This window comes from Gorilla gorilla, chromosome 16 (assembly GCF_029281585.2).
Source record: "Gorilla gorilla gorilla isolate KB3781 chromosome 16, NHGRI_mGorGor1-v2.1_pri, whole genome shotgun sequence".
Taxonomy (NCBI): domain Eukaryota; kingdom Metazoa; phylum Chordata; class Mammalia; order Primates; family Hominidae; genus Gorilla; species Gorilla gorilla.
The window spans coordinates 43,608,671-43,635,159 of record NC_073240.2 but is presented as its reverse complement, the minus strand read 5'-3'; the positions used below and the strand labels follow the sequence as shown (position 1 = coordinate 43,635,159).

Genomic DNA, 26,489 nt, shown 5'->3' with positions numbered 1-26,489 from the left:
TATTTTATTTTTTCGAGATGGAGTCTCGCTCTGTCGCCCAGGCCAGAGTGCGATGGCGCCATCTCGACTCACTGCTACCTCTGCCTCCTAGGTTCAAGCGATTCTCTTGCCTCAGCCTCCCCAGTAGCTGGGACTACAAGCGCCCGCCACCACACCCAGCTAATTTCTTTTTGCGTTTTTAGTAGACATGGGGTTTCACCATGTTGGCCAGGCTGGTCTTGAACTCCTCACCTCAAGGGATCCACCCTCTTTGGCCTCCTGAAGTGCTGGGATTACAGGCATGAGCCACCACACCTGAACTCAGGCCCAGGAACTGAATTTTAAATTCAATTAATTTTAAGTGGCTATCATATTAGCCAGTGCAGCCCTTGACATACTCTCCATTCTATATTTTGTGTTAACTAATTTCTTTGTTTTCTTTCTTCTCTCTTCTGCAGATCTTGAGGGTACTTGTTTTGGAGTTAGGGAGCAGATGCAGATAGCTGCCACAACAGGCCTTCATGTTTAGCTTATAAATTTAACCCAATCTACTTCTAATTTTTTTATCCAGTGCCTCTCTCCCTCTTCCCTCTCATATTCCTTTCCCTCTGCTTTTTACATTTATTATTATTATTTAAAGAGACAGGGTCTTGTTCTGTTGCACAGGCGGCAGTGCAGTGGTAAAATCAAACCCATTGTAGCCTCAAACTACTGGGCTCAGGTGATCTTCCTGCCTCAGTTTCTCAAAGTTCTAAAATTACAGGTGTGAGCCACCGTACCTGGCCTCCTCTGCTTTTTTATTATTTTTTTATTATTATTATTTGCTTTTTCCCCTGATTTGATGTATATTGTTGTCCTTTTTTATTATTATTTTTCATTTCTATTTTGGGTTTGGGGCACATGTGCAAGTTTGTTATATAGGTAAACTCATGCCATGGGGGTTTGTTATATAGATTATTTCATCACCCGGGTACTAAGCCTAGTACCCAATAGTTATTTTTTCTGCTCCTTTCTTTCCTCCCACCCTCCATCCTGAAGTAGGCCCCAGTGTACATCGTTCCCTTTGTGTCTACGAGTTCTCATCATAACAGATACTGTTCTATTATCACAGTAAATACCCTGTTGGCTGATCAATATGTAATAGTAGTTGGTCTGTTAATTGAAAAGATTCATTAAGGATGAAGAATCATGACATATTACTTTAAGCATTTTTTATATTTTTCTTTGTTTTCTAAGTCTTTTTGTTTTCAAGTAGTTAAGACTCATAAGAAGTTACAAAAATAGTACAGTTACCGTGTACCTTCATCCAGCTTCCTCCAGTGATAATACCTTACATAATCATAGTACATTGTCAAAACTGGGAAATTGATGTTGGTATAATATTATTAACTCAAGTACAGACTTAGATTTTACCAGGTTCAACATGCACATTTTGGTGGGGGAGGGGTGGTATTTGAAATTTTATCACATGTATAGATTCATATAACCAACTGCTATAGTTTGAATATTTGTCCCATCCAAATCTGATGTTGAAATTTGATTCCAGTGCTGGAAGTGAGGCCTAATGGGCAGGGTTTGGGTCGTGGGATGGATCACGCATGAATAGATCACTCCCCTCCCTTGGGAGTGGAGGGGTCGTGAGTTCTCACTCTGTTAGTTCTTATGAGAGCTGGTTGTTAAAAAGAGCCTGGCACCTTCCCCCACCTTCTTGCTTCCTTTCACACCATGTGACCTCTGCACATGGCTCCTCTGCTTTGCCTTCTACCATGAATGGAAGCAGCCTGAAGCCCTCACCAGAAGCAGATGCTGGTGCCATGTTTCTTGTACAACCTGCATGCAGAACTGCGAACCAAACAGACCTCTTTTCTTTATAAATTTTCAGCCTCAGGTATTCCTTTATAGCAAGGATGCCCAATCTTTTGGCTTCCCTGGGCCACATTGGAAGAAGAAGAATTGTCTTGGGCCACACATAAAATATACTAACAATAGCTGATGAGCTAAAAAAAAAAAAAAAATCACACACAAAAAATAATGTTTTAGGAAAGTTTATGAATTTGTGTTGTGTTGTGTTCAAAGCCATCCTGGGCCACATGTTGGGCAGGCTTGTTTTGTAGCAGTACAAATGGACTAAGACATCAACACCATAATCCAGATACAAAACTATTCTATCACCACGAAGGAACTTCCTCAAAACATAAATGTATATTTATTTACCAATCTTGTGGTATAGGACCATCAGTCAGAAGGCATTACAGAGGGAATGATGGAGTGTATCTGTTATACCAGTGTGGTGTTTACGAAGTTGGTTTTGACAGCCTCTACTCTTTATCACCTTTAAGATGTATTAGTTACATTAAGTAGGGTTGTGAGGGGCAAAGAAGTCCTAAACTATATATATATGCAACACTTTGATTCATAATTACATAGTTGAACTTCTGTTTACCTAATGATTTGAATCTGCCTGTTCATTTTTTGTATGTATCCTGCTTTTAAGGCATTCCCCAGTTTCAGCCCTTCAGCTGGCGTCTCACACTGGCCCTTTGTGTCTAAGCTCTTGGAGTGATATGTTTTCTCCTGTTGCTCCCTTCCTAACCATTCACCTGAAACTTCCAGTGCCTAGGATTGTAGTAACTTACATAAGAAAAATGTTTAAAGTCTTTTTTCTCTGTTAGTATTTCAGAATTTAGCTGAATTTGAGATATTTTCTTAATTCCATTGGGAGTAGTTGTATTACATAGTTCTCCTTGCATTTTTTCCCCTGATCCTTTCCCTTTTGTTAGCAATAGGCCAGGGCTCATTCCTAGAGTCATTCTCTTCTTTCTTGATTTATTCTCCTAGGAGTTCATCCCGTCTCTAACATATATTCCCTCCTTTACGTTCACACTGCTTCTGTCCTTGTACTAATTTTGTTGTTTCTTGTTTTAATTGTTAAAATAGTTTCCTCACTCATCTCTCTGTCTTCTCCTTTCAGGCTATCTGTTATACTTCCACCAGAGTCAACATCCATCCAGAGCATTTTCTCAATTGTTACTTTCCAGCTTAAAAATATTTTATGAATTCCAATTACCTACTGTTATAAACCAAATTAAAGAAGACCTTAATTTGACATTTAAGTCCTTCCTTAATCTGACTTCAACCTATTTTTCTGTTTTTTTTTCTCTCATGGTCTGCTGCAGTCATATCAGATTTGTTTCTCTAACACCAACAGTACTTTCCTCCCTCTTTGCATTGTTCACCATGTTCTTTTTACTTAAAATGCATCTCATTTTTTCTGTTGTAATTCTGTCAGCCCTTCAAGGCCCGGTTTATTTTTTCTTTTTTGTTTTCATTTGAATATCTAGGTATCAAATAAAATATGCTCATAGATTGTTAAATACTTTCACTTTTTTACTTTCTTTTTCTTTCAAAATGTTTTTAAATATAAATTTCAAATAGATAATATATTCATGTGATGCAAAAATTAAAGAATTAAAAATATATCAAAATTAAACACTTACACTCTTTGAAAGACATTGTTAAGCAAATGAAAAGACAAGTCACAGATGGGGAAAAATATTTGCAGAACGCACATCTGATAAAGGTTTTATATCCAAGATCTGTAAACAACTCATACAACTCAATAAAAAGAAAACAACACAATAAAAATGGGCTAAAGATTTGAATAGACATTTTATCAAAGAAGAGATACAAATGGCAAATAAGCATGTTAAGAGATGGTCAATATCATTAGTTATTAGGGAAATGCAAATTAAAACCCTGGCAAGAGGCTGGGCACGGTGGCTCACACCTGTAATCCCAGCACTTAGGGAGGCCGAGGTGGGCAGATCACGAGATCAGAAGATTGAGACCATCCTGGCTAACACGGTGGAACTCCGTCTCTACTAAAAATACAAAAAATTAGCTGGGTGTGGTGGCGGGCACCCTGTAGTCCCAGCTACTTGGGAGGCTGAGGCAGGAGAATGGGGTGAACCCGGGAGGTGGAGCTTGCAGTGAGCCGAGATCATGCCACCGCACTCCAGCCTGGAGACAGAGTGAGACTCTGTCTCAAAAAAAAAAAACCGAAAAAACAAAAAACAAAAAACAAAAACCCTGGCAAGATACCACTGCCTACCAGTTAGAATGGTTAAAACAAAAACCAGACAATGCTAAGTGCTGACAAGGGACCCAAATCATTGGTTGTCAGAGACTAGGGGTGGGAGGGATTGACTCAAAGGGGCATTAAGGAAACTTATTGGAGTGATGGAAATATTTGATATCTTAGTTGTGATGGTAGTTATATGACTTTATGTCAGTCAAAACTCATAGAACTGTATACATAAAGTATGAATTTTACTGTAAGTAAATGATACCTCAATAATTAAAAGTAAAGCAAATTAAACCTGACTTGAAAATAAATTAAAAAGTTAACAGTGAAATAAATCTCCATTTCACCTCTGCCTATTCCAAATCTACTCATTTCCTATACTGTCTCTGATTCTTCCCCCTACTCCCTACATTCACCTTTAGGTAGCTGTACTGTTATTAGTTTCTTTAATATATTCTTCCAGAATTTCTTTATTCACATACAACAAATACAAATGAACATTCTTAATTTTCCCTTTTTGATTCAAAAGGTAGCATGATATACATTGTATACCTTTCTTTTTTTCACTTGTCAGTGTATGTAGATGATCTTTCCATGTTAGTATATAGAACTTCCTCATTCTTTTTTTTTTTTTTTCTTTTAGACAAGGTCTCGCTCTGTCACCCAAGCTGGAGTGGAGTGGCACGATCACAGCTCACTACAGCCATGGCTCAGCAGTCCTCCTGCCACATCCTCCTAAATAGCTGGGGGATTCTCCCATCTCAGCCTCCCAAGTACCTGGTAGCTGGGGCTATAGGTGTGTGCCACCATGCCCAGCTAATTCTTTAATTCTTTTTTTTTTTTTTTTTAGAGATGGGGGTCTCACTATGATGTTGCCCAGGTTGGTCTTGAACTCCTGGCCTCAAGTGAGCCTCCTGCCTTACACTCCCCAAATTCTGGAATTATAGCCATGAACTACTGTGCCTGGCCCGACCCCTTTTTTTTTTTGCAGCTTCAGAGTGTATTCCATTATTTGGGCATACTATAATTTATTTAATCAGTGTCTCCTATTGGCAGACATTTAGGTTGCACAAAATCTTTTGCTATCACAAACACTGATGGTAGTGACTGACTTTGTACATCCACTATTTTTGCACAAATGCAAGTATATCTGTGAGATAGATTTCCAGAAGTGAAATTGTGAGACAAAGTGAATATATGCATTTACAATTTTGATAAATATTGCTGAAGTGCCATCAATTGAGGAAGTTTCAAGAGATTATTTGTTTCAAGACCCAGTAAAATGCTGCCTATTCCTAAGACTTGTCCTTCCTCTCTCCTACTACATGGAACTAATCTTTACCTGTCCCGAGTGTTTATATTTCATTGTGCTTCACTAATGATATTCATTATAATCTGCTTTAAATTGGAATCATTTGCATATGTGACTGTTTTTCCCCAATTGGGTTTGAGTTGTCTTTACTACATTAAATAAGTTCATTGAATTTCCTTGATCTGACATTATTTCTTTTTCTTATTAGAATTAGATGAGATATGCAAACTGGTATTATTTCTTTGACTACTTATGTCAAGATTTCTCTAAACAGCTGATTTCTGTTTTCTCTATTTCAGTCTTTCTATGGTAGAAGTAAGGTCAGAGCCAGGCAGGGGAAACTCTTAAGTAGAAAGAGTCTCCTGGGCTTGTCTTGGCTAGAATCCATCAGGGAGAAGTCTAGATGCCCAACTGTGGACTAGGCTGCAGAATGTGATAATAAGTCTGGAGATTTTCATTCTGACAGTTACTGGAATGAAAATAATTGGGCAAAATTACATAACACAAAAAAATTCTATGTTAGCTGAAGGGTCATGTCAGGTAATGAACAAAAGTACAACCTCTGAAACGTTATTTACCGAAAAAGATTCATAGTAGACTTTCATATATTCTCTTAGACATTTTTCTTCTAAAAAGAGAACTCTCCAACCTTAGTTCCATCAATCAAATGGAGAATATTAGGTATTCCTGTTAATCATGATGTCTTAGGAAAATATTGAGATCCACTGACTATGATTGTCAATGAATGACAGCTAAGAAAATAATGGGGATTTTTTTTAAAGATTGCAGGAAATTTTAATTATTGAGACTTGCCATTAAATACAGAATATTTTAAAATAGTTGCTTAAAAACCAAACAAAAGTAAAGGGAAAGAGAATATTTAATGAAGGAAGAAATGAAATAGCTAACTTGATTAAACATAGATTATAAAAATGAGCAAGTGGAGGAAGAACACATAGATTGTTTATCCTGTGCAATAACATACAACCAAATTATTCTGGTAAGGACTTTTTTTTTTTTTTTTTTGAGACAGAGTCTGACTCTGTCGCCTGGCTAATTTTTGTATTTTTAGTAGAGATGGGGTTTCACCATGTTGGTCAGGATGGTGTGGATCTCTTGACCTTGTGATCTGCCCGCCTCAGCCTCCCAAAGTGCTGGGTTACAGGCATGAGCCACTGCGCCTGGCCAGGATTTTTAAAATAACATTTACTATCTTTTCTGACTACAAAAGTAATACATGTTAATTGAGAAAAATTTGAGGTTACTTAAGAAAAAAAACCCAAAAATTATACTAATGAAAAGTGTGTCTGTGATCATTTTCAAGTTTGGCAGTTGTCATATTGAGCTACAGTGCCACCCACGAATCGTCAGGGTACTGACTTGATTCTTGTGGAGCAGTAGAATGGAGACAATGTTTGTTTGTTTGTTTTGTTTTTTGTTTTTTTTTTTGAGACGGAGTCTCGCTCTGTCGCCCAGGCTGGAGTGCAGTGGCGCATTCTTGGCTCACCGCAAGCCGAGATCGCACCACTGCACTCCAGCCTGGTTGACAGAGCGAGACTCCGTTTCAAAAACAAACAAACAAAAGTAATACAGGTTGAATATCCCTTATTTGAAGTGTTTTGGATTTCAGATTTTTTGTTTGTTTGTTTTTTGAGACGGAGTCTCGTTCTGTCTCCCCGGCCGGAGTGCAGTGGCGCGATCTCCGCTCACTTTAAGCTCCGCCTCCCGGGTTCACGCCATTCTCCTGCCTCTGCCTCCCGAGTAGCTGGGACCACAGGCACCTGCCACCACACCCGGCTAATTTTTTTGTATTTTTAGTAGAGATGGGGTTTCACCGTGTTAGCCAGGATGGTCTCTATCTTCTGACCTTGTGATCTGCCCGCCTCAGCCTCCCAAAGTGCTGGGATTACAGGCGTGAGCCACCACGCCTGGCCGAATGGAGACAATGTTGAAAGACCTTAGTTAATGCCTGGTTTTACTATTTACTAATTTTTGTGTCCTTAGACAAGTTATATACTTCTCAGAGCCTATATCTATATTTGTAAAATGAGCAAGAAAAAGACCTCGCCAGCACAGAGTTTATATTCTATGGACTAAAAGAAGACAGGCAGTAAACAAATTAAAATAGATTAGCCCTATGTAGTGGCACATTCCAGTAGTTGCAGCTACTTGGGAGGCTGAGGCAGGAGGATCACTTGAGCCCAGGAATTTGAGGCTGCTGTGAACTATGATTACACCACTGCACTATAGCCTGGGCTGCAGAGCGAGACCTCATCTCTTAAAAAAATTAAAATCTAAACAAATGGGCAATAAACAGAATAAGAATATAAATAAAATTGATTTGGGGGTAGTAAAGGTGTTATAAGAAAGAAATAAAGCAGAGTAAAAGAATAGAGTGGCACTACAGATGTGGGGAGCAGTATTTTAGATTAGGATGATTAAGGAAAGTTTCTCTCAGGAGGGACATGTGAGCAGAAGCCTTAAAATGGAGTAGAAGAGCTAGCCATTGGAGGGATTCAGGGAGCTGGCATTCCAGCTGGAGAGAATCGTGTGCACTGTTTTGAGCTAAAACCAAAATTGGTCATGAAAGAAACCATGGTAAATCCATTGTGGAAGGAGACAAATGCCAGATCATGAAAAGTCTTGTAGGCTAAGTAAAAAGCTTGGACTTTATTTTAAGTTGAGTTCTCTGAGGACTAAGATCGTGTATTTTTCATGTTGGTGTTATTTCTAGTATGTGGCACATACTAAGCATCCGATAACTTGAATTTTTAATACATGAATTGCATATGGAGGTAGGGTACAAGTTGCCACCACCTTTGAATTGAGTTTGAATGAAATAGCCAAGATATGAAGAGCTTGGTATCTCAGGTTTACTTAGTGATTCCTCACCATCTAAATATATTTATTTGTATCAGAACCTGAATATTAATGTATATACTATGATACTTACCACGATTATGGGTATATGAAAGCATTTAATGTTTTCTAATATAGAGAATTGTATAGATGTCATAAATGCCTCTGTATTTTAAAATGTAGGTAGGAAAAAACTGGATTGAAAACTAAAATTTTATCAGTTTTTTTTTTAAAGATGTGATTTAGAGATAATCTCTCTAGTTTCTTATAATTTCATAGTTAAAAGTTAGAAATTAAATAGTGTCTTATTGTGACAATAAAGGACATGTTTCTTCCATTTACTTCATGGTTCAAGTGTGCTGAATGTATTGCTGTTTGAAGCTCATTTATTATTCTTTGCATGGCTTTGTTGTAGCCTCGAGCTGTGGCAGGTTTTCGAGGGACAGTTCGTTATGCATCAATCAACGCACATCGGAACAGGGTAGGTATCTGAACTAGAGTCATATCTGTATAAGTATGCTAATAGCTTAAATCAGATTGACTTTTTATTTTGTTATTATTATTATATATATATATATATATTTTTTTTTTTTTGAGACAGAGTCTTGCACTGTCGCCCGGGCTGGAGTGCAGTGGCCTGATCTCGGCTCACCGCAACCTCTGCCTCCTGGGTTCAAGTGATTCTCCTGCCTCAGCCTCCCGAGTAGCTGGAATTACAGGTGCCCGCCACCACGCCCAGCTAATTTTTTGTATTTTTAGTAGAGACAGTGTTTCACCATGTTGGCCAGGCTGGTCTCAAACTCCTGGCCTCATGATCACCTGCCTCAGCCTCCCAAGGTGAGATTGACTTCTTTACAGAGTACAAAGATATGGAAAGTGCTTGAGAGTTGAGGATCTCTTTAATAGCTACAAAGTTGCTTGGAATGTTCGTCCTAATTCATTCTTGTGTGGCACTAATGATAATGGAATTGGTAATACTAATGCACGGTATAGTGTATCGTGGATAATAGCTATGTGCAGCTGCTTGGAAAATAAAATTGGATTTGCCAGAAAAGACAATAGCTAAGTATATTTATGTCTTTGGAAAATCTGTGTCCTTAATTAGATATAAGTATTAACAAATTTAATATAGAAGTTTGGGAGGCCGAGGTGGGCAGATCACAAGGTCAGGAGTTTGAGACCAGCCTGACCAGCATAGTGAAACCCCATCTCTACTAAAAATACAAAAATTAGCTGGGCATGGTGGCGTGTACCTGTAGTCCCAGCTACTCGGGAGGCTGAGGCAAAAGAATCACTTGAACCTGGGAGGCGAAGGTTGTGGTAAGCTGAGATCGCACCACTGCACTCCAGCCTGGGCAACAGAGCAAGACTCTTGTCTCAAAAAAAAAATACATATATATATATTTATTTTTTAATATATATATTTTTATATATATAGAGGGAGAATTTGGAAGAGATTGAACATCTCTTCCAAATTTGAGACAGAGCAAGACTCCGTCTCAAATATATATATATTTTTTTAAAATATATATATATATTTAAATATATATATATAGAGAGAGAGAGAATTTGGAAGAGATTGAACATCTGTGTACTATTTCAAGAAATTATTTGGGAATATAATACTATCAATACCTAATGAAATGTGGGAGTCATCATTTTATCTGTAATATGTATCTAATCTGTGATATCCCTCTCCCCACCAAACCTTTTGTTTTCATGAAGATTTCAAGTGCAGACAATTTTAAAATGTTCGTTTTAGTAAATTATCCCTTTCCTCTTGGGTTAAATTTTAAAAATATCTCCCCTCACCCCCTTACTTTGGTCCCTTTGTTCTGCGCTGACTTTTTCCCCTTCCTCCCGAACTTTATGAGTAGGAAAACTGGGCATTTTTATGGATTGTCAGTCCTTTAACTTTTTTGCATGGAGTTGGGAAACTGAGCAAGTGATTCCTTGATAAAATAGGGAGAAAAGTATTTCTTGTTGATTCTTTTCTTTACCTTGTTCCTGTTCTAATAAGCCAAAATGAGAACTTGACCAATATACGATAGGAAGAGTATACTGTGGTCTTAAATGCTATGCTGCAGTTAATTTGGCTTCTTATGGCGTGATAATAAATTGAAAATAGTAAAGCTATTTTTCTCGGTGTGTAGCACTCTGCCAAGCATTTAAACTCATTTGGTTTGATTCAGTGTTGCTTTATTTCATGATATCTAGTCATTTACTTATTTAATTTGCCTTGAAAAGAAGCTCTCTTCTTTTCCTGATAGATTCTTACAAAAGTTTAGAAATACTAGGTTTTCCAATTAATTTTATTAAAGAATTATGTCAACATTGGAATCAGTGAAAATACATTATTTTTAAGATAAACATAAGTATTTTCAGAGATTCTAATAGCTACATAAGCATTTTCAAAATAGCTAATAGAGATTATGTACTTTTACTGTTTTAATTTAGACAGTGGCGATTTCTTCTAAAAGCCTTTCCAGCACAGTGTCCTCTAACAGTTACTTTGATAACTTGCTTCTTTGTTACTCATCTAACCTTGTAGAGGAATTTGATAGTATATAACAGTGGTTCTTAACCCTCTTTTCTGCTCCCAGCACACCTGAGGGGTAGAATGCTTTTACTCAGTAACATAGTTCACAACGATTGTTAGTTTGTGAGGTGATGCAGGAGTGCAGTTCTTGGAACTTCCAGAGTTGCTTGTCTAATCTTAAAAGGTTTCCCAGCTAATTCTAACATGCTTCTTTTTTCCATACTCTGAAACCCTGATTTGATAATATCTAAAAATAATACACTCTATTTCTCTTTTTCTGGTTCCTTAAACTTTACTTTTTAGAGACAGGGTCTTGTTCTGTTGCCCAGGCTGGAGTGTAGTGGCAGGATCATAGCTTACTATAACCTTGAACTCCTGGGCTCAAGCAATCTTCTCGCTTCAGCCTTCTCAGTAGCTAGGACCACAGGTGCACACCACTGTACCTGGCTAATTTTTTAATTTTTCATATTAACAGTCTTGCTATGTTGCCCAAGCTGGTCTCAAACTCCTGGCCTCAAGCAGTCTTCTAGCCTTGGCCCCCTAAAGTGCTGGGATTACATGCATGAGCCACCATGCCTTGCCAAATCTTAAAGTTTTAACATAAATAATTCTTAAATAATACAAGGACTTTTAAAAACACTTGAGCCTGGCCAACATGGTAAAACCCTGTCTCTACTAAAAATATAAAAATTAGCTGGGTGTGGTGGCGGGCACCTGTAATCTCAGCTACTCGGGAGGCTGAGGCAGGAGAATTGCTGGAACCTGGGAGGCGGAGGTTGCAGTGAGCCGATAGTGCCCCATTGTACTCCAGCCCGGGCTGACGACGAGACTCTGTCTCAAAAAACAAACAAAACAAAAAAACACTTGAACTCTGTCATACTGTCTTATTGTTGTTTTACATTTTAATCTTGTTAATATTTATCTCAATACTTTGAAAAAATTACTTTCTTCTGCTTCTTGGGTCACTGTTGAGAACATCTTTGTTACTTTATTTAATTGTTGTTACTTTTTTTTTTTTAAGAGACGGAGTCCTGCTCTCTCGCCCTCCCTCGCCCAGGCTGGAGTGCAATGGCGTGATCTTGGCTAACTGCAACCTCCGCCTCCTGGGTTCTAGCAATTCTCCTGCCTCAGCCTCCCGAGTAGCTGGGATTACAGGCATATGCTGCCACGCCCAGCTAATTTTTTTACTTTTTAATAGAGACAGGGTTTCACTGTGTTGCCCAGGCTGGTCTCGAACTCCTGAGCTCAGGCAATCCACCAGCTTCAGCCTCCCAAAGTGCTAGGATTACAGGTGTGAGCCACTGCGCTCGGCCTTAATTTGTCCTTTTTAAAGTTTTATTTTATTTTTTATTTTTTGGGAGAGTCTTGCTCTGTTGCCCATGCTGGAGTACTGGTATGGTCTCGGCTCACTGCAGTTTCAACCTCCTGGGCTCAAGCAGCCCTCCCACCTCAGCCTCCTGCGTAGCTGGGACCACAGGCATTCACCACCACACCTGGCTAATTTTTGTATTTTTTGTAGAGACGGTACTTTGCCATGTTGCCCAGGCTAGTCTTGAACTCCTGAGCTCAAGCAATTCACCTGTCTTGGCCTCCCAAAGTGCTGGGATTACAGGCATGAGCAACCGTGCCTACCAATTTGTCCTTTTTATTTGAATACTTTTGGTATCTTCTCTGTCTTTGGAGTCCTGCATTCAAATGTGCCTAGGTGTGGGTTTTTAAATATTTATCTGTTTGGGATTTGATGTGTTTCCTAACCAAAATGTTCATGTCTTTCCTTGATTCTGGAAGATTCTCATATTCCCTTTTTCCCTTTCTCTTTATACTCTTTTTCCCAGATCACCAAATTGATACATTAGACTTTCTTAGATTTTCTTATTCTGTCCTTTGTGCTGCCTCTTAAGTTCACGACTGGATTCTCTAATTCTTTGTGTCTCTGTGCTGCATTCTAGATAATTTCTTCAGATCTGTTTTCCAATTGATTTTTTTCTGCTGTGTTTGGTCAGCTTTTAAGCCTGCCCATTGAGTTTTTAATTTCTATAATTGTGCTTTTTATTTCTAGATGTTCTTTTTAATCATTTTTCAAATCTGGTTGGGTTTTGGTTTGTTTTTATTAAATATGGTTCTTTTCTGATGACTGATTCCATTTTTCATTTTAACATTTTAAACACTCTTCGTATCGTATAATTCTATTTCTGAAATCCTGGGATACTTTTTTCTACTCTTTGTAGCTTCTTTTGACATTAGCTTATTAATATACTTTATAAATTTGAATAATGAACATATGTTTGGTGAGGCTTTTTCTATAGCACTTCTATGAGGTCTGACTTTAGGGATATATTTATCCTGAGAGAATAAATTTGCTTCTGTCATTCCTGCAGGGCATGATCACCCAGAAGTTAATTTCAAGTTAATTTCTAGGCTTGGTTTTTCAGACCACATGGGTATATATTTAACCCCCAAATCTAAATGAGGGACAGGCCTGTGGTAACAAATTCCCAGGACAATTTTTTTAAAACTCGTTTTTTTCTTTTGATAGCAGTTAAGTTTTACAGAAAACAATTACAGTATAATGTACACACCAAATACTGCACTACGGATGTAACCCTTTTAGGGCCCTAGCTATATGGTGGGGGTGGGGTGTATCTCAGTTACAACTCATGTCCTATGTAGGCCCAAGGCCTTTATGCCTGTCCCCTTCCTGGTTGATAAACTCATGACAGATGCCCCCACAGCAGCCAAAACTTCAGCATCAGCTTGCTTCCCTTATTTCTACCTTTTAAAAAATAGCTTTTAAGAGTTCTCTTTCTTCTAAATGAACACATTAACTAATGGGCTGTTACATTACTTCCACCATTTCTATGTTTTGGAGTGTCCTTTGTTTCAAAAAGTTTTTCAATTTGTATATTCTGCCATATAGATTGCTGTATAGCTATGTAAATATATATATATATATATTTACCATATAATTTTTTGGGAAATAAATTTACATTTTTAGCTTAATAAGGTGAAACAAAATGGTTAGACCTTGAACAATGTAATGTACTCACAAGTAATAATAATGTTATGTGACTGGATTCTGTTTTGTTTATGAAGGAAATGGGAAGACATGATGACCTTTGGTCTTTATTCTACATGTTGGTGGAGTTTGTGGTTGGTCAGCTGCCCTGGAGAAAAATAAAGGACAAGGTAATTTTGGGAATGGAGATGTCAATTTTGGTAGAAGAAATAAAAATTTCTGCTGAATAAACATTTTTGTTGAAAATATACTTATGTATAAGACTTAAAATCTACAAGCATTTTCACTATATCCCAATATATGTATTTTTCTGTGTGAGCTGACATTAGAGATCAAATTAATATTGTGAGATTTTTCTGTGTACATGGAGAATAGATACTAATTGCTTCTGATTAATTTATAGCCCTCCCTCTTAGCTTTTAATTTTATTAGTTCTCCCCTTTGTTTTTGTAAGTCAAGTAAGCTTTTAGTTTTTGATTGTCATATTATATTGTTTGATTTAGAAAACTGTAAACACATGTGTTGATAAAGAAAAGTAGATCAGATTTAAGATAAATTATTTTGAGATGGGTGCAATGGCTCACATCTATGATCCTAGCACCTTGGGAGGCTGAGGCAAGAGGATCACTTGAGCCCAAAAATTCGAGACCAGGCTGGATAACATAGTGAGACCCCAATCTTTACAAAACATTTTTAAAAATTAGCTGGGCATGGTGGCATGTGCCTATAGTCCCAGCTATTTGGGCAGCTGAGGCAGGAGGATCGCTTGAGTCTCAAAGGTCGAGGCTGCAGTGAGTTGTGATCATGCCATTGCACTTCAGCCTGGGTGACAGAGCAAGACCCTGTCTCAGAAAACTAAATAAATAAATTATTTTTTCTGGGGACTATCGATACACTGATGCAGAACTCTGTGCTACTTGTTTCGTTCTGCATTATAGTTTTTTTCCGCTTTAAAACACTGTACATTAAGCTGTTAGTAAGAGCTCAGTTCTTGCTTTATACTTAATTACCCACTATCTCATTCCCTAGTACATACCCTTGAGACGGTTACTGAGGGGCTCTTAATGCGTAACCACCAAGAGAAATTGACTGTAGCTCTTTTTCTCTTTACTTCCCAGGAGCAAGTAGGCTCTATTAAGGAGAGATATGACCACAGGCTCATGTTGAAACATCTCCCTCCAGAATTCAGCATCTTTCTAGACCATATCTCTTCTTTGGATTATTTTACAAAACCAGACTACCAGGTAACCATCTTTGTGAGTTCTGTGGGTTAGTTATTTTCTCTCTTAGTCTCTGCTTTCACTCATTGTAGCTTTGAAGGTGTTATAAATGAGTAGGGGAGGTCCTTAGAATAAGACTGTTTTAATACATCCTGAGAAACATGGTGAAATTAACTTATGATGAGAGTGTCAGCGTGTGTGTTATGTGTTTCATCCTCTGGATGGACTTAACTTCATTCGAGTTTTAGGTTTATTCATCTTGTAACAGATTTTACTATTCCTGCATGATTCATTCGGCGTATAGAACTGCTGACAGTTGAAATTATGTAAATTCTATAGCTAATTTGTTGACCAGAAGGAAATGTCCAACTAGGCAATGCATCTGTCAAGGGCTTTAGGGCAGCATATCATATGTTAATATGCTATGGGACAGCGGTCAGTGAAAATTGGCTCCATTTTGCCTGTGGTCAGAGAATCATTTCCTTAGAGCATCAGTTAATGAGCCTTAGAAGGGTCGACTAGGTTTACTACAAATTACATCCCTAACCCCAACCAGCGGTATTTCAGAAGATTCTGTTGCTCTCAGGGAGAATTTGGTCAGGGCTTAATACCAAATAATTGCTACCACCGAAAACATAAATGCGGCCACACATAGATTAATAAGAATATGTATTAGTATATCATTCTTATTTACAAAGGACAATACATAGACTTTACTGCATGTTAATGGTAGTTAAATTCTACAGTGTTGTCAGTGTTGTGCAGTCAAAAGACTAAGAAGTATCTATAGCACAGTAAATGTATTTGCATATAGTAATTATTGCTCTGTGAAATTGCTGCTTTTGTATAAGATACAAACAGGATATAAAGCAAAGAGGCAACATACAGCCTTGAGTCCTTAGAGACCTTAAATTGGTGAGCTTGTCTTCTCATGCATTTGCCAATTTGTGTTGTAAGCAATAGGGACTGTCTAACAAATTGAGAAAATTCCACTGTGTGTGAGTTGTTTTGGAATGTGTTCTTATATTTGTCTTTTGTATGTATTTTCTGAAATGTATAGAGTTCACATTACTTAAAGCAATGAAATTATACCTGTAAGACTAGATTCAAGAGGAGCTGAAAAATGTTCCAACTTTCCCATCTTGAGTGCTAATAGTTTCTTATTGACAAAATTTGCTTAGGGGAATTTAGGACAGTAAAAAACTTTGATCACATTCTCTTCTTAAACCTATATCTAAAGAAGACTATCATATTTACCAGCTGAAGTTTGAAACTTCATGATTATTTTAAACTAACAAATTATTGTTCTCAAGTTTTTCAGTTGGACATTCTCCTAAGGGCTTTTCTATCACTTAATAACAAAACAAAGTTTGGTAATTTTCCATTTTTGAAAGAAAGAGAACAGGCATAACATTACTTTGTTTCACAGATTCTGTAAATAATCCAGCTCTTTCCTGCTGTGATCTTTCATAAGCAGTGAGTGAGAACAGAGGGCAGGTGGACAGGAGAAGGATAATTGAAAAAAGATGTTATGTAAGTGATGGGTGTGTTCTAATGACTAGTATCAATGTGACATCAGGTTTCAAAAGCCTGAGCTTTGCAGCTTCTGCCTCTTGTTTCTCTACTCAGTCTTCATCTTGAGAAAAATAACTCTACTTTTAATCTGAATGGTCTCGTGAACTCATGCTGTCCCTGTGATTAATTTTACAGTTTGAGATTCATTCCTGAATTTGATTTTACTTACTGTTCTTTCAAGATTTTATTTTCTTTATTTAAAAAAATTTTTTGAGACGGGGTCTCGGTCTGTCAGCAAGGCTAGAGTGCAGTTGGTGCAAACATGGCTCACTGCAGCTTCAACCTCCAAGACTCAAGTGATCCTCCCACTTTAGCCTCCTGAGTAGCTTCATCTACAAGTGTGCACCATGCCTGGCTTTTTTTTTTATTTTTATTTTTTTAAAGCAGAGATGAGGTTTCCCTATGTTGCCCAAGCAGGTCTCAAACTGGCCTCAAGCAATCCTTCTGCCTTGGCCTCACAAAGTGCTGAGATGGCCAGCATGAAGCCACCATACCTGGTCTTTTCTTTCAAAATTTTAGGTTTCTCATGGGACAACCAATAAAGTTAAAAAAAACAATAAACCTCCTCCAGCAACAAGCAAAAAGCATATCCATATTAAATATGACTGCTTCCCTAGCTACATCAAAGGTCAAATAGCAATGATATGTTTCCAGCTTTGTCTATTCTGAGCTAAGACCAAAGTCAGTTTTTTTGTTATAATCAAAGTGTTAAATGATGCAGTTTTACAGAGCCACTTTCACTTTGTGTATATTTTATAAATCTTTAAAAATTGGAATATCTTGCCATAGAATATTATTACTTCAACACGTTGCACATGGCCAACACCTCATCCAATAGCTGCTGCTGTTCACTTTGACATCAGGTGTGGACCTAGAGAGAATAGCTATTTTGTTTTCTACCAGGAATCTTTTATGTGTCTCTCACTTTACAATAAAGATCGAAATTTGCTTTTGAGAAGTATTATATTATTTTGGGAAATTACATCAAGTTTATCTGTACTTAGTATTTATGTATGAGTCTGTTTTCCTAACTAGCTTTTAAATCCTGGAGAAACAGCCATGTCTTATTTTTTTAACCCCATATTACACCTGGCACCTAAATTTTCAACAAATGTTAGGCAAATTTAATTAAGTCTTTACTTTGGACCAACAGTCTCCTACACAGAGAATACAAGAAAAATTAACCCTATAAGTGCATAAATACTGTTTTCTGTCTGTTAAAATAAATGTGAAGATATCAGAATTATAAACAAGATTAAAGCAGATATGTTCCTATAAATATTGTTTTTGTTAGATTCTGAATATTATAACAACTATAAGAGACAGAGTGGGCCAAGCACAGTGGTTCATGCTTGTAATCTCAGCACCTTGGGCGATTGAGGCAGGAGTATCACTTGAGGCCAGGAGTTTGAGACCAGCCTGGGCAACATAGTAACACCCTGTTTCTACAAAAAACAAAACAACAACAACAAACAACAAAAAAAATTAGCCAGGTGTGGTAGCATGCACCTGTAGTCCCGGCTACTTGGGAAACGGAGATGGGAGGGTTACTTGAGTGAATCAAGGCTGCAGTGAGCCATAATTGTGCCACTGCACTCCAGCCTGAGTGACAGGGTGAGACTCCATCTCAAAAATAATAATAATAATAATAATAATTAATAGGATCACGTGATCCTGGTAACACAAATATCTTTATTAGAGTGTTCAAATTTGTTAAGCATCACTTAGCAAGTTGAGAAGACTAATGGAATCCATAAATATACACACTGTTGGTGAGCCTGAAACTAAAATGTGTATCTCAACCAGTTCACCCACTGCTACAGCGTTGCTAATATCAGAGGATAGAATAGAAAGGAAATGCAAAGCTAAGCAAGCTTCATTAATCTTCTTAATATACTTTCCAGGTTTAGGAATGGGACTATTTAAATGTAGATTACATCAAAATGCAGTAGATTTGCCTCTTGCTTTGGGGGACATAAAGCAGTTGTAGGATCCTCTGACTCTGATAACATCTGAATTAAATTTTTCTGAGGGCATAGATGCTACAAGGTTGAGCTGAAAACAAGGGGGGAACCTCCAATCAAATAGAGTGGTCAAGGAAGGTCTCTTTCTAAAGCTACCATGTAAGGCCCAGGGGTGTCCAATCTTTTGGCTTCCCTGGGCCACACTGGAAGAAGAAGAATTGTCTTGGGCTACACATAAAATACACTAACAGTAATGATAGCTGATGAGCCAAAAAAAAAAAAAAAATTCGCAAAAAAATCTCATAATGTTTTAAGAAAGTTTACAAATTTGTGTTGGGTCACATTCAAAGCCGTCCTGGGTTACAGGTTAGAGAAGCTTGATTGTAAGCCAAGCCCCAAAAGATGGGATTGTGTTGGCCATGTGAAGAGCAAAAATAAGAGGTAGAATGTTACAAGCCAAGGGAAGAACATGTACATGCATGGGCCCTAATGGGAGAAAGGACTGAAAGATGACAAGTATGGTCAGACAATAAATAAGGAGAGAGAACAGGTTGAGGTGAGGTTGGAAAGAGTCAGAAACCAGATAATGCAGGGCCTTGTAGGCCTTTTTAAGGAGTTTGGATTTTTATTCTAAGTACAACACAAAGCGTTGGAAGTGTTATAAACAGGAGCATGGTGATCCAATTTGTGCTTTAAGAGGATTACTTTTGCAGTTATGTGCATCCAAATGAAACAAAGGAGAATCAGAGACTAGTTGGGAAGGTACTGAGATAAGCTGAGCTGTGCCTTGGAAAGAAATAATTTTTTTAAAATCAGTGTATTTTGTTTTGTTTTGTTTTTTGAGACATAGTCTTGCTCTGTTGCCCAGGCTGGAGTGCAGTGGTGTGATCTCGGCTCACTGCAACCTCTGCCTCCTGGGTTCAAGTGATTCTCTGCCTCAGCCTTCCAAGTAGCTGGGACCACAGGCACATGCCACCATGCCCAGCCAATTTTTGTATTTTTTTGTAGAGACAGGGTTTTGCCATGTTGGCCAGGCTGGTCTCAAACTCCTAGCCTCAAGTGATCCACCCACCTTGGCCTCCCAAAGTGCTGGGATTACAGGCATGAGCCACCATGCCTGGCCTAAAAATCAGTGTCTTAACACCATAAAGGTTCTTGGTCATATAATACATTAGTCAAGTTGTACAGCTCTCCTAGGCAACTCTTAAGAGTAACTTGAAAATCCAGGCTCTGCCCATATATTGACACTGCTGTCTTTAATACATGGCCTTTTACTATTATCAGGAAAGGGAATAGTGTGGATGATGGCTTAGGGGTTTTGCAGCCAGGCCTGGAAGTGATCTACAACACTGGTGTATGCCCAGTAGTCAGAACTCAATCACGCTGGCCCATTTCTAACTGCAGGGGAGGCTAGGAGATAGAGTATTCCCTTGTGGCCAGGAGGCAAGATGATGATGGCCTTGACTTGAGAGAAGTAGTAGAGATGGAAGGAAATGGGAGAATTCTTGCCTCTGCCCCATTACGCCTTATCTCCTTTCATTCCCCATTGTACTTATGTGATCTAGTCACATTAGACCCCTCGATGCAGTCAAATGAGACTACCAGCTCTTCTCCCAGTGTGCCCTACCTGGAATGTGCCTCTGTTTCATAACACTGCTTGTCTTGTGAAATTGAAAGCCCAACTCAGATGTCAGTTTCTCCACAGTCTCCTCTGATTCCTTCAATTCCTTCCATATTCCATACTGGAGTAATTTCTTTGGTTCAACTCTTAGAGCAGCAGTACTTTGTTTTGTCTCTTTATTATATAAGCTCCTTAAGAGCCAGGGCCTTGCACATTTATCTCAATTTTCTCAAGAACATAGCACAATGATACGCATTTAATAAAAGTGAAAAATTTAATTAAATCTGCTTGATTATTGCTTCTATTGAATGTAAACCACCCAAAGACAGGACTGTGTTTTGTTAACATTTGAATTCCCAGCACCTAGGACAGTAGGCAGTCAATGTATGTCTGAAACAAGGAGTGGATATTTGATGTAGCTATAGAATACAATAGAGTCACACTATGTTTACATGACTCACTTAAATTCAGCTGTGTGTTCAGGAGGTAGAAAAATGTTAACATCTGTGATTCTGCCTGTCCTTTGGCTTAGTCATGCTTTATGGTGAGGGTAATGATTTAGTGCCCTCATGCATCTGCTATTCTCTCAGTCTTCTCGTTGACAGCAGTTCAGTGGCCCCAAATCAGGCTGCACCAGTATGAGTCCAGTAGTTGAAAGCAGAGTACTTTTTTTGGTACAAATGTGACTGCTGTCTGCAGCCAGCTTACTTTATCCACATTCATCTGAGGAAAAGACATCTGTCTATTCTAGAGCTGGAGGAAAAACTGGCTCTGTTGCACCTATTGAGAAATGGTAATATTCTGTACTTTATGGACATTTTAAGGTACTTTCAAGAATAATTTCAACTATATGCTGTTTTTACCTTGCCTGCTGACTGGCTGTAACTCTTCTTTAGTAGAAATAGCACCATACTTAAAAGACCTGTTTAAATTGATGCTTTGCCACACACCGTTTGGATAACCTTTCTAGATCTCAGTTTTCTAGGCTGTGAAATGGTGGAAATACTGACTTCACAGCATTGTTGTTAAGATTTTTTTTTTTTTTTTGAGATGTAGTTTTGCTCTTGTCACCCAGGCTGGAGTGCAGTGGCGTGATCTCAGCTCACTGCAACCTCTACCTCCTGGGTTCAAGCAATTCTGCCTCAGCCTCCCAGGTAGCTGGGATTACAGGCATGTGTTACCACGCCCAGCTAATTTTGTATTTTTAGTAGACATGGGGTTTCACCATGTTGGTCAGGCTGGTCTCGAACTCCTGACCTCAGGTGATCCGCCCACCTCGGCCTCCCAAAGTGCCGGGATTACAGGTGTGAGCCATGGCAACTGGCCATTGTTAATATTTTTAATGAGGTAATTATGAGAATAATTTATAAATTTTAAAGTATCATGTAAATGTAAGAAATGTAAGTAGTTTTACATGTACCACAGTGATGCTGCATTTGTTTGTAATCATCTCTCTCTCTCTCTTTTTTTTTTTTTGCACTCCTCACTGGAGTACAATGGTACAATTTTGGCTCACTGAAACCTCCACCTCCCGGGTTAAAGCAATCCTCTCATCTCAGCCTCCCAAGTAGCTAGGACCACAGGTGTGCACCACCACATCTGGCTAATTTTTATGTTTTTAGTAGAGATGGGGTTTCACCACGTTGGCCAGGTCTCGAACTCCTGACCTCAGGTGATTGGCCCGCCTTGGCCTACCAAAGTGCTGGGATTACAGATGTGAGCCACCGCACCCTGCCTAAAATCATCTCATTTTTCTTCACTCAGCATTACCTTCTATGTTAATAGAACTTCTTTTATTTCCTCTTTGCTGCTTTGTCCTGTCACAGCAATAAGAAAATGTTGTTTACCTTTTTTATTGGCCTTGTGAGGAGGCACTGAAAAGCCTTAGTGTACTATATTTCCAGGCAGTTTACCTTTTGGACTGACTGAGCCCCTGAAAGGGAAGACTGATATCAGCCAGCACTTTTGGCTGAGTAAGTGACCATGCTGCCTTACCCTGCCTCAGGTCCTGGGGCAGCCAACCACGGGGGGCACTTCTGAATCTCCAGTATCTTAATATACAGTCATGTGCCACATAATGATATTTCAGTCAATGATGGATTGCATATACGACAGTGGTCCCATAAGCTTATAATACTGTGTTTTTACTATACCTTTTCTATATTTAGATATGTTTACATACACAAATACTTACCATTGCATAACAATTGCCTACAGTATTCAGTACAATAACACGCTACACAGATAGGTAGCCTAGTTGCAATAGGCTATACTATATAGCCTAGGTGTGTAATAGGCTATACCATCTAGCTTTGTGTAAGTACATGTATTAGTGAGGGTTCTCTAGAGAGACAAAACTAATGGAATAGATATATGTATAAAGGGGAATTTATTAAGTATTAACTCACATGATCACAGGGTCCCACAATAGGCTGTCTGCAGGCTGAGGAGCAGGGAGAGCCAATCTGAGTCCCAAAACTGAAGAACTTGGAGTCTGATGTTGGAGGACAGGAAGCATCCAGCATCAGAGAAAGATGTAGGCTGGGAGGCTATGCCAGCCTCACCTTTTCACATTTTTCTGCCTGCTTTATATTCACTGGCATCTGATTAGATGGTGCCCACCAGATTAAGGATGGGTCTGCCTTCCCCAGCCCACTGACTCAAATGTTAATCTCCTTTGGCAACACCCTCACAGACACACCCAGGATCAATACTTTGTATCCTTCAATCCAGTCAATTTGACACTCAGTATTAACCATCACAGTACACTGTATGATGCTTGCACAATGAAATGCCTGTCGACACATTTCTCAGAATGTATCCCCGTTGCTATGTGACACCCGCCTTAATGGTGAAAACAGGTAAAGGTTGCAGCTTCTTCAACTCATTTTCTTTATTTTATTTTATTTTATTTTTGCTGGTTTCGTTTGTTAGAGGATGGGTGCAGTTAAATTTTTTTCTTTACCAATGTTGCTAAAATCCCCAAGAAGAGCAGAGAAGTAAAGACTGTGTGCAGACCAAGAAGCAGCTTCTCCACTCCTTCTGGGATTCCGTCTGGTTCGGCCCGCCTGCCTCCACTCCTGCCTCCACCATGTCCATCAGGGTGACCCAGAAGTCCTACAAGGTGTCCACCTCTGGCCCCCAGGCCTTTAACAGCCTCTCCTACACGAGTGGGCCTGGTGCCTGCATCAGCTCCTCGAGCTTCTCCCGAATGGGCAGCAGCAGCTTCCGGGGTGGCCTGGGTGCAGGATATGGTGGGGCCAGTAGAGGCATCACCACCGTCACTGTCAACCAAAGCCTGCTGAGCCCTCTTAACCTGGAGGTGGACCCCAACATCCAGGCCGTGCGCACCCAGGAGGAGAAGCAGATCAAGACCCTCAATAACAAGTTTTTCTCCTTCATAGACAAGGTACGGTTCCTGGAGCAGCAGAACAAGATGCATGAGACCAAGTGGAGCCTCGTGCAAAAGCAGAAGATGGCTTGGAGCAACATGGACAACATGTTCGAGAGCTACATCAACAACCTTAAGTGGCAGCTGGAGACTCTGGGCCAGGAGAAGCTGAAGCTGGAGGCGGAGCTTGGCAACATGCATGGGCTGGTGGAGGACTTCAGGAACAAGTATGAGGTTGAGATCAGTAAATGTACAGAGATGGAGAATGAATGTGTGCTCAACAAGGAGGATGTAGATGAAGCTTACATGAACAAGATGGAGCTGGAGTCTTCCCTGAAAGGGCTGACTGCCAAGATCAGCTTCCTCAGGCAGCTGTATGAAGAGGAGATCGGGAGCTGCAGTCCCAGATCTCGGATACATCTGTGGTGCTGTTCATGGACAACAGCCGCTTCCTCGACATGGACAGCATCATTCCTGAGGTCAAGGTGCAGTACGAGGAGATTGCCAACCGCAGCCAGGCTGAGGCTGAGAGCATGTACTAGATCAAGTATAAGGAGCTGCAGACGCTGGGTCAGAAGCATGGGGATGACCTGTGGTGTGCAAAGACTGAGATCTCCTAGATGAACTGGAACATCAGCTGGCTCCAAGCTGAGACTGAGGGTCTCAAAGGCCAGAGGGCTTCCCTGGAGGCCGCCACGCAGATACCGAGCAGCGTGGGGAGCTAGCCATTAAAGATGCCAATGCCAAGCTGTCTGAGCTAGAGGCTGCCCTGCAGCTAGCCAGTCAAGACATGGCGCGGCAGCTGCGTGAGTACCAGGAGCTGATGAACGTCAAGCTGGCCCTGGATATCAAGATCGCCCCCTACAGGAAGCTGTTGGAGGGCGAGGAGAGCTGGCTGGAGTCTGGGATGCAGAACATGAGTATCCATATGAAGACCACCAGCAGCTATGCAGGTGGTCAGAGCTTGGCCTATGGGGACCTCACAAGCCCTGGCCTCAGCTACGGCCTGGGCTCCAGCTTTGGCTCTGGCATGGGCTCCAGCTCCTTCAGCCACACCAGCTCCTCCAGGGCCGTGGTCGTGAAGAAGATCGAAACCCGTGATGGGAAGCTGGTGTCTGAGTCCTCCGACGTCCTGCCCAAGTGAAGCCCCTCCCAGCCTGCCCCTCCTGCGGCTGCCGCAGAGCCTAGGAGGGAGGCCACTGTGCAGGGGAACACAGGGAACGGGAGACCCACCCGAGGCTCAGCCCTAGCCCTCAGCCCATCCGTGAGGGAGTTTACTACCTGGGGACCCCCCCTTGCCCATGCCTCCAGCTATAAAACAATTCAATTGCTTTTTTTTTTTTTCCAAAATAAACCTCGGCTAGCTCTGCCAAAAAAAAAGACTGTATGCATTTCTTTCCCTCTATTGCATCTACTTATCACTGAAGTGGGGCAATTTCTTTTGCTGTAAATAATCTGCCTTTCAATCAGCCAAGCCAACATTGCCATTGTGCTCTCCTGCTTAAGTGCTTTATTGATCCACTAATTTACCATTTATTAACTGAGAATTCAGGAATCAGGGTTCTTAGTGAGTTCTTAATATCACCTTACAAATAATTCTTGGTTTTGCAAAAGCTGGACTTGGTCTACACTCTCTTTGAAAGGGCAAACTGGGATTTCATATGGAGGTAAATATGATACAGTTATTGATTGCATTTTGTGCTAAGGATGAGAGGAGTGCTTCCCTAAGGCATTGTGTGTATGTCAGATGACTGATTGCCATAAAGAATAAGGGTATTTTAGGTAGTAGGAGCTGGCACCAAGCATCTATATAGGCTGCATATAGGTATATAGTCAATTTATTTTAGAATAATATATTTTTGTTGGTTAATTTTTTCTAGTTATTAAAAGTAATATGTGGTCATTATAAAAGTTTTAGAATTACAGAAAAATAGAAAATCCAGATTACTCAGAATTTCATTATCCTGACATAGTAATTGACTTTTATTATTTATTTATTTATTTTGAGACAGGGTCTCACTTTGTCACCCAGGCTGGAGTGCAGTGGTGTGATCTTGGCTCACTGCAAACCCTGCCTCCCCGGGCTCAAGTAATCCTCCCACCTCAGCCTCCCAAGTAGTTGAGACCAGAAGTGTACACCACCACACCTGGCTAATTTTATGTATTTTTGGTAGAGATAGGGTTTCACCATGTTGCCTAGGCTGTAATTGACTTTTATTACTTTGTATCTTGAATAATTTGCTTTTGAAAAATCGTTGTATTGAATATCCCATCAGATTTAAAATGGACTGCTTCTTATTCATAAGTGCAAGTAGAAGAGGGATTGACACAAATAATCCACACAGTGGCCAAATAAAAAGTAATGCAGGGCCGGGTGCGGTGGCTCACGCCTGGAATCCCAGCACTTTGAGAGGCCGAGACAGGAGGATCACTTGAGGTCAGGAGTTCAAGACCAGCCTGGCCGACATGGCAAAACCCTGTCTCTACTAAAAATACAAAAAAATTTAGCTGGGCGTGGTGGCACATGTCTATAGTGTCAGCTACTTGGGAAGTGAGGCAGGAGAATCTCTTGAACCCAGGAGGCAGAGGTTGCAGTGAGCTGAGATCACACCACTGCACTCCAGCCTGGGCAACAGAGTGAGACTCCGTCTCAAAAACAAACAAACAAACAAAAGTAATACAGGTTGAATATCCCTTATTTGAAGTGTTTTGGATTTCAGATTGTTTGTTTGTTTTTTGAGACAGAGTCTCACTCTGTCGCCCAGGCTGGAGTGCAGCAGCATGATCTCCACTCACTGCAAGCTCCGTGTCCCAGGTTCACACCATTTTCCTGCCTCAGCCTCCCGAGTAGCTGGGACTACAGGTGCCCGCCACCACACCTGGCTAATTTTTTCATATTTTTAGTAGAGACGGGGTTTCACCATGTTAG

At 39.8% G+C, this 26,489-nt stretch overlaps 1 protein-coding gene and 1 pseudogene across 5 annotated transcripts in view; both read left to right on the top strand.

The window, feature by feature from the left end:
- The window catches only part of TTBK2 (tau tubulin kinase 2), a 172,989-nt gene that overhangs the window by 95,129 nt on the left and 51,371 nt on the right, over window positions 1-26,489 (top strand). For all 5 annotated transcript variants that reach the window (XM_063698503.1, XM_063698502.1, XM_063698501.1 and 2 more), the window contains 3 exons: window positions 8,650-8,715; window positions 13,867-13,959; window positions 14,908-15,033. In XM_063698503.1, the coding sequence (XP_063554573.1) occupies window positions 8,650-8,715; window positions 13,867-13,959; window positions 14,908-15,033 (285 nt within the window). The remainder of the gene's footprint in view (window positions 1-8,649; window positions 8,716-13,866; window positions 13,960-14,907; window positions 15,034-26,489) is intronic.
- LOC109023511 (keratin, type II cytoskeletal 8-like) lies at window positions 21,231-26,050 on the top strand (annotated as a pseudogene).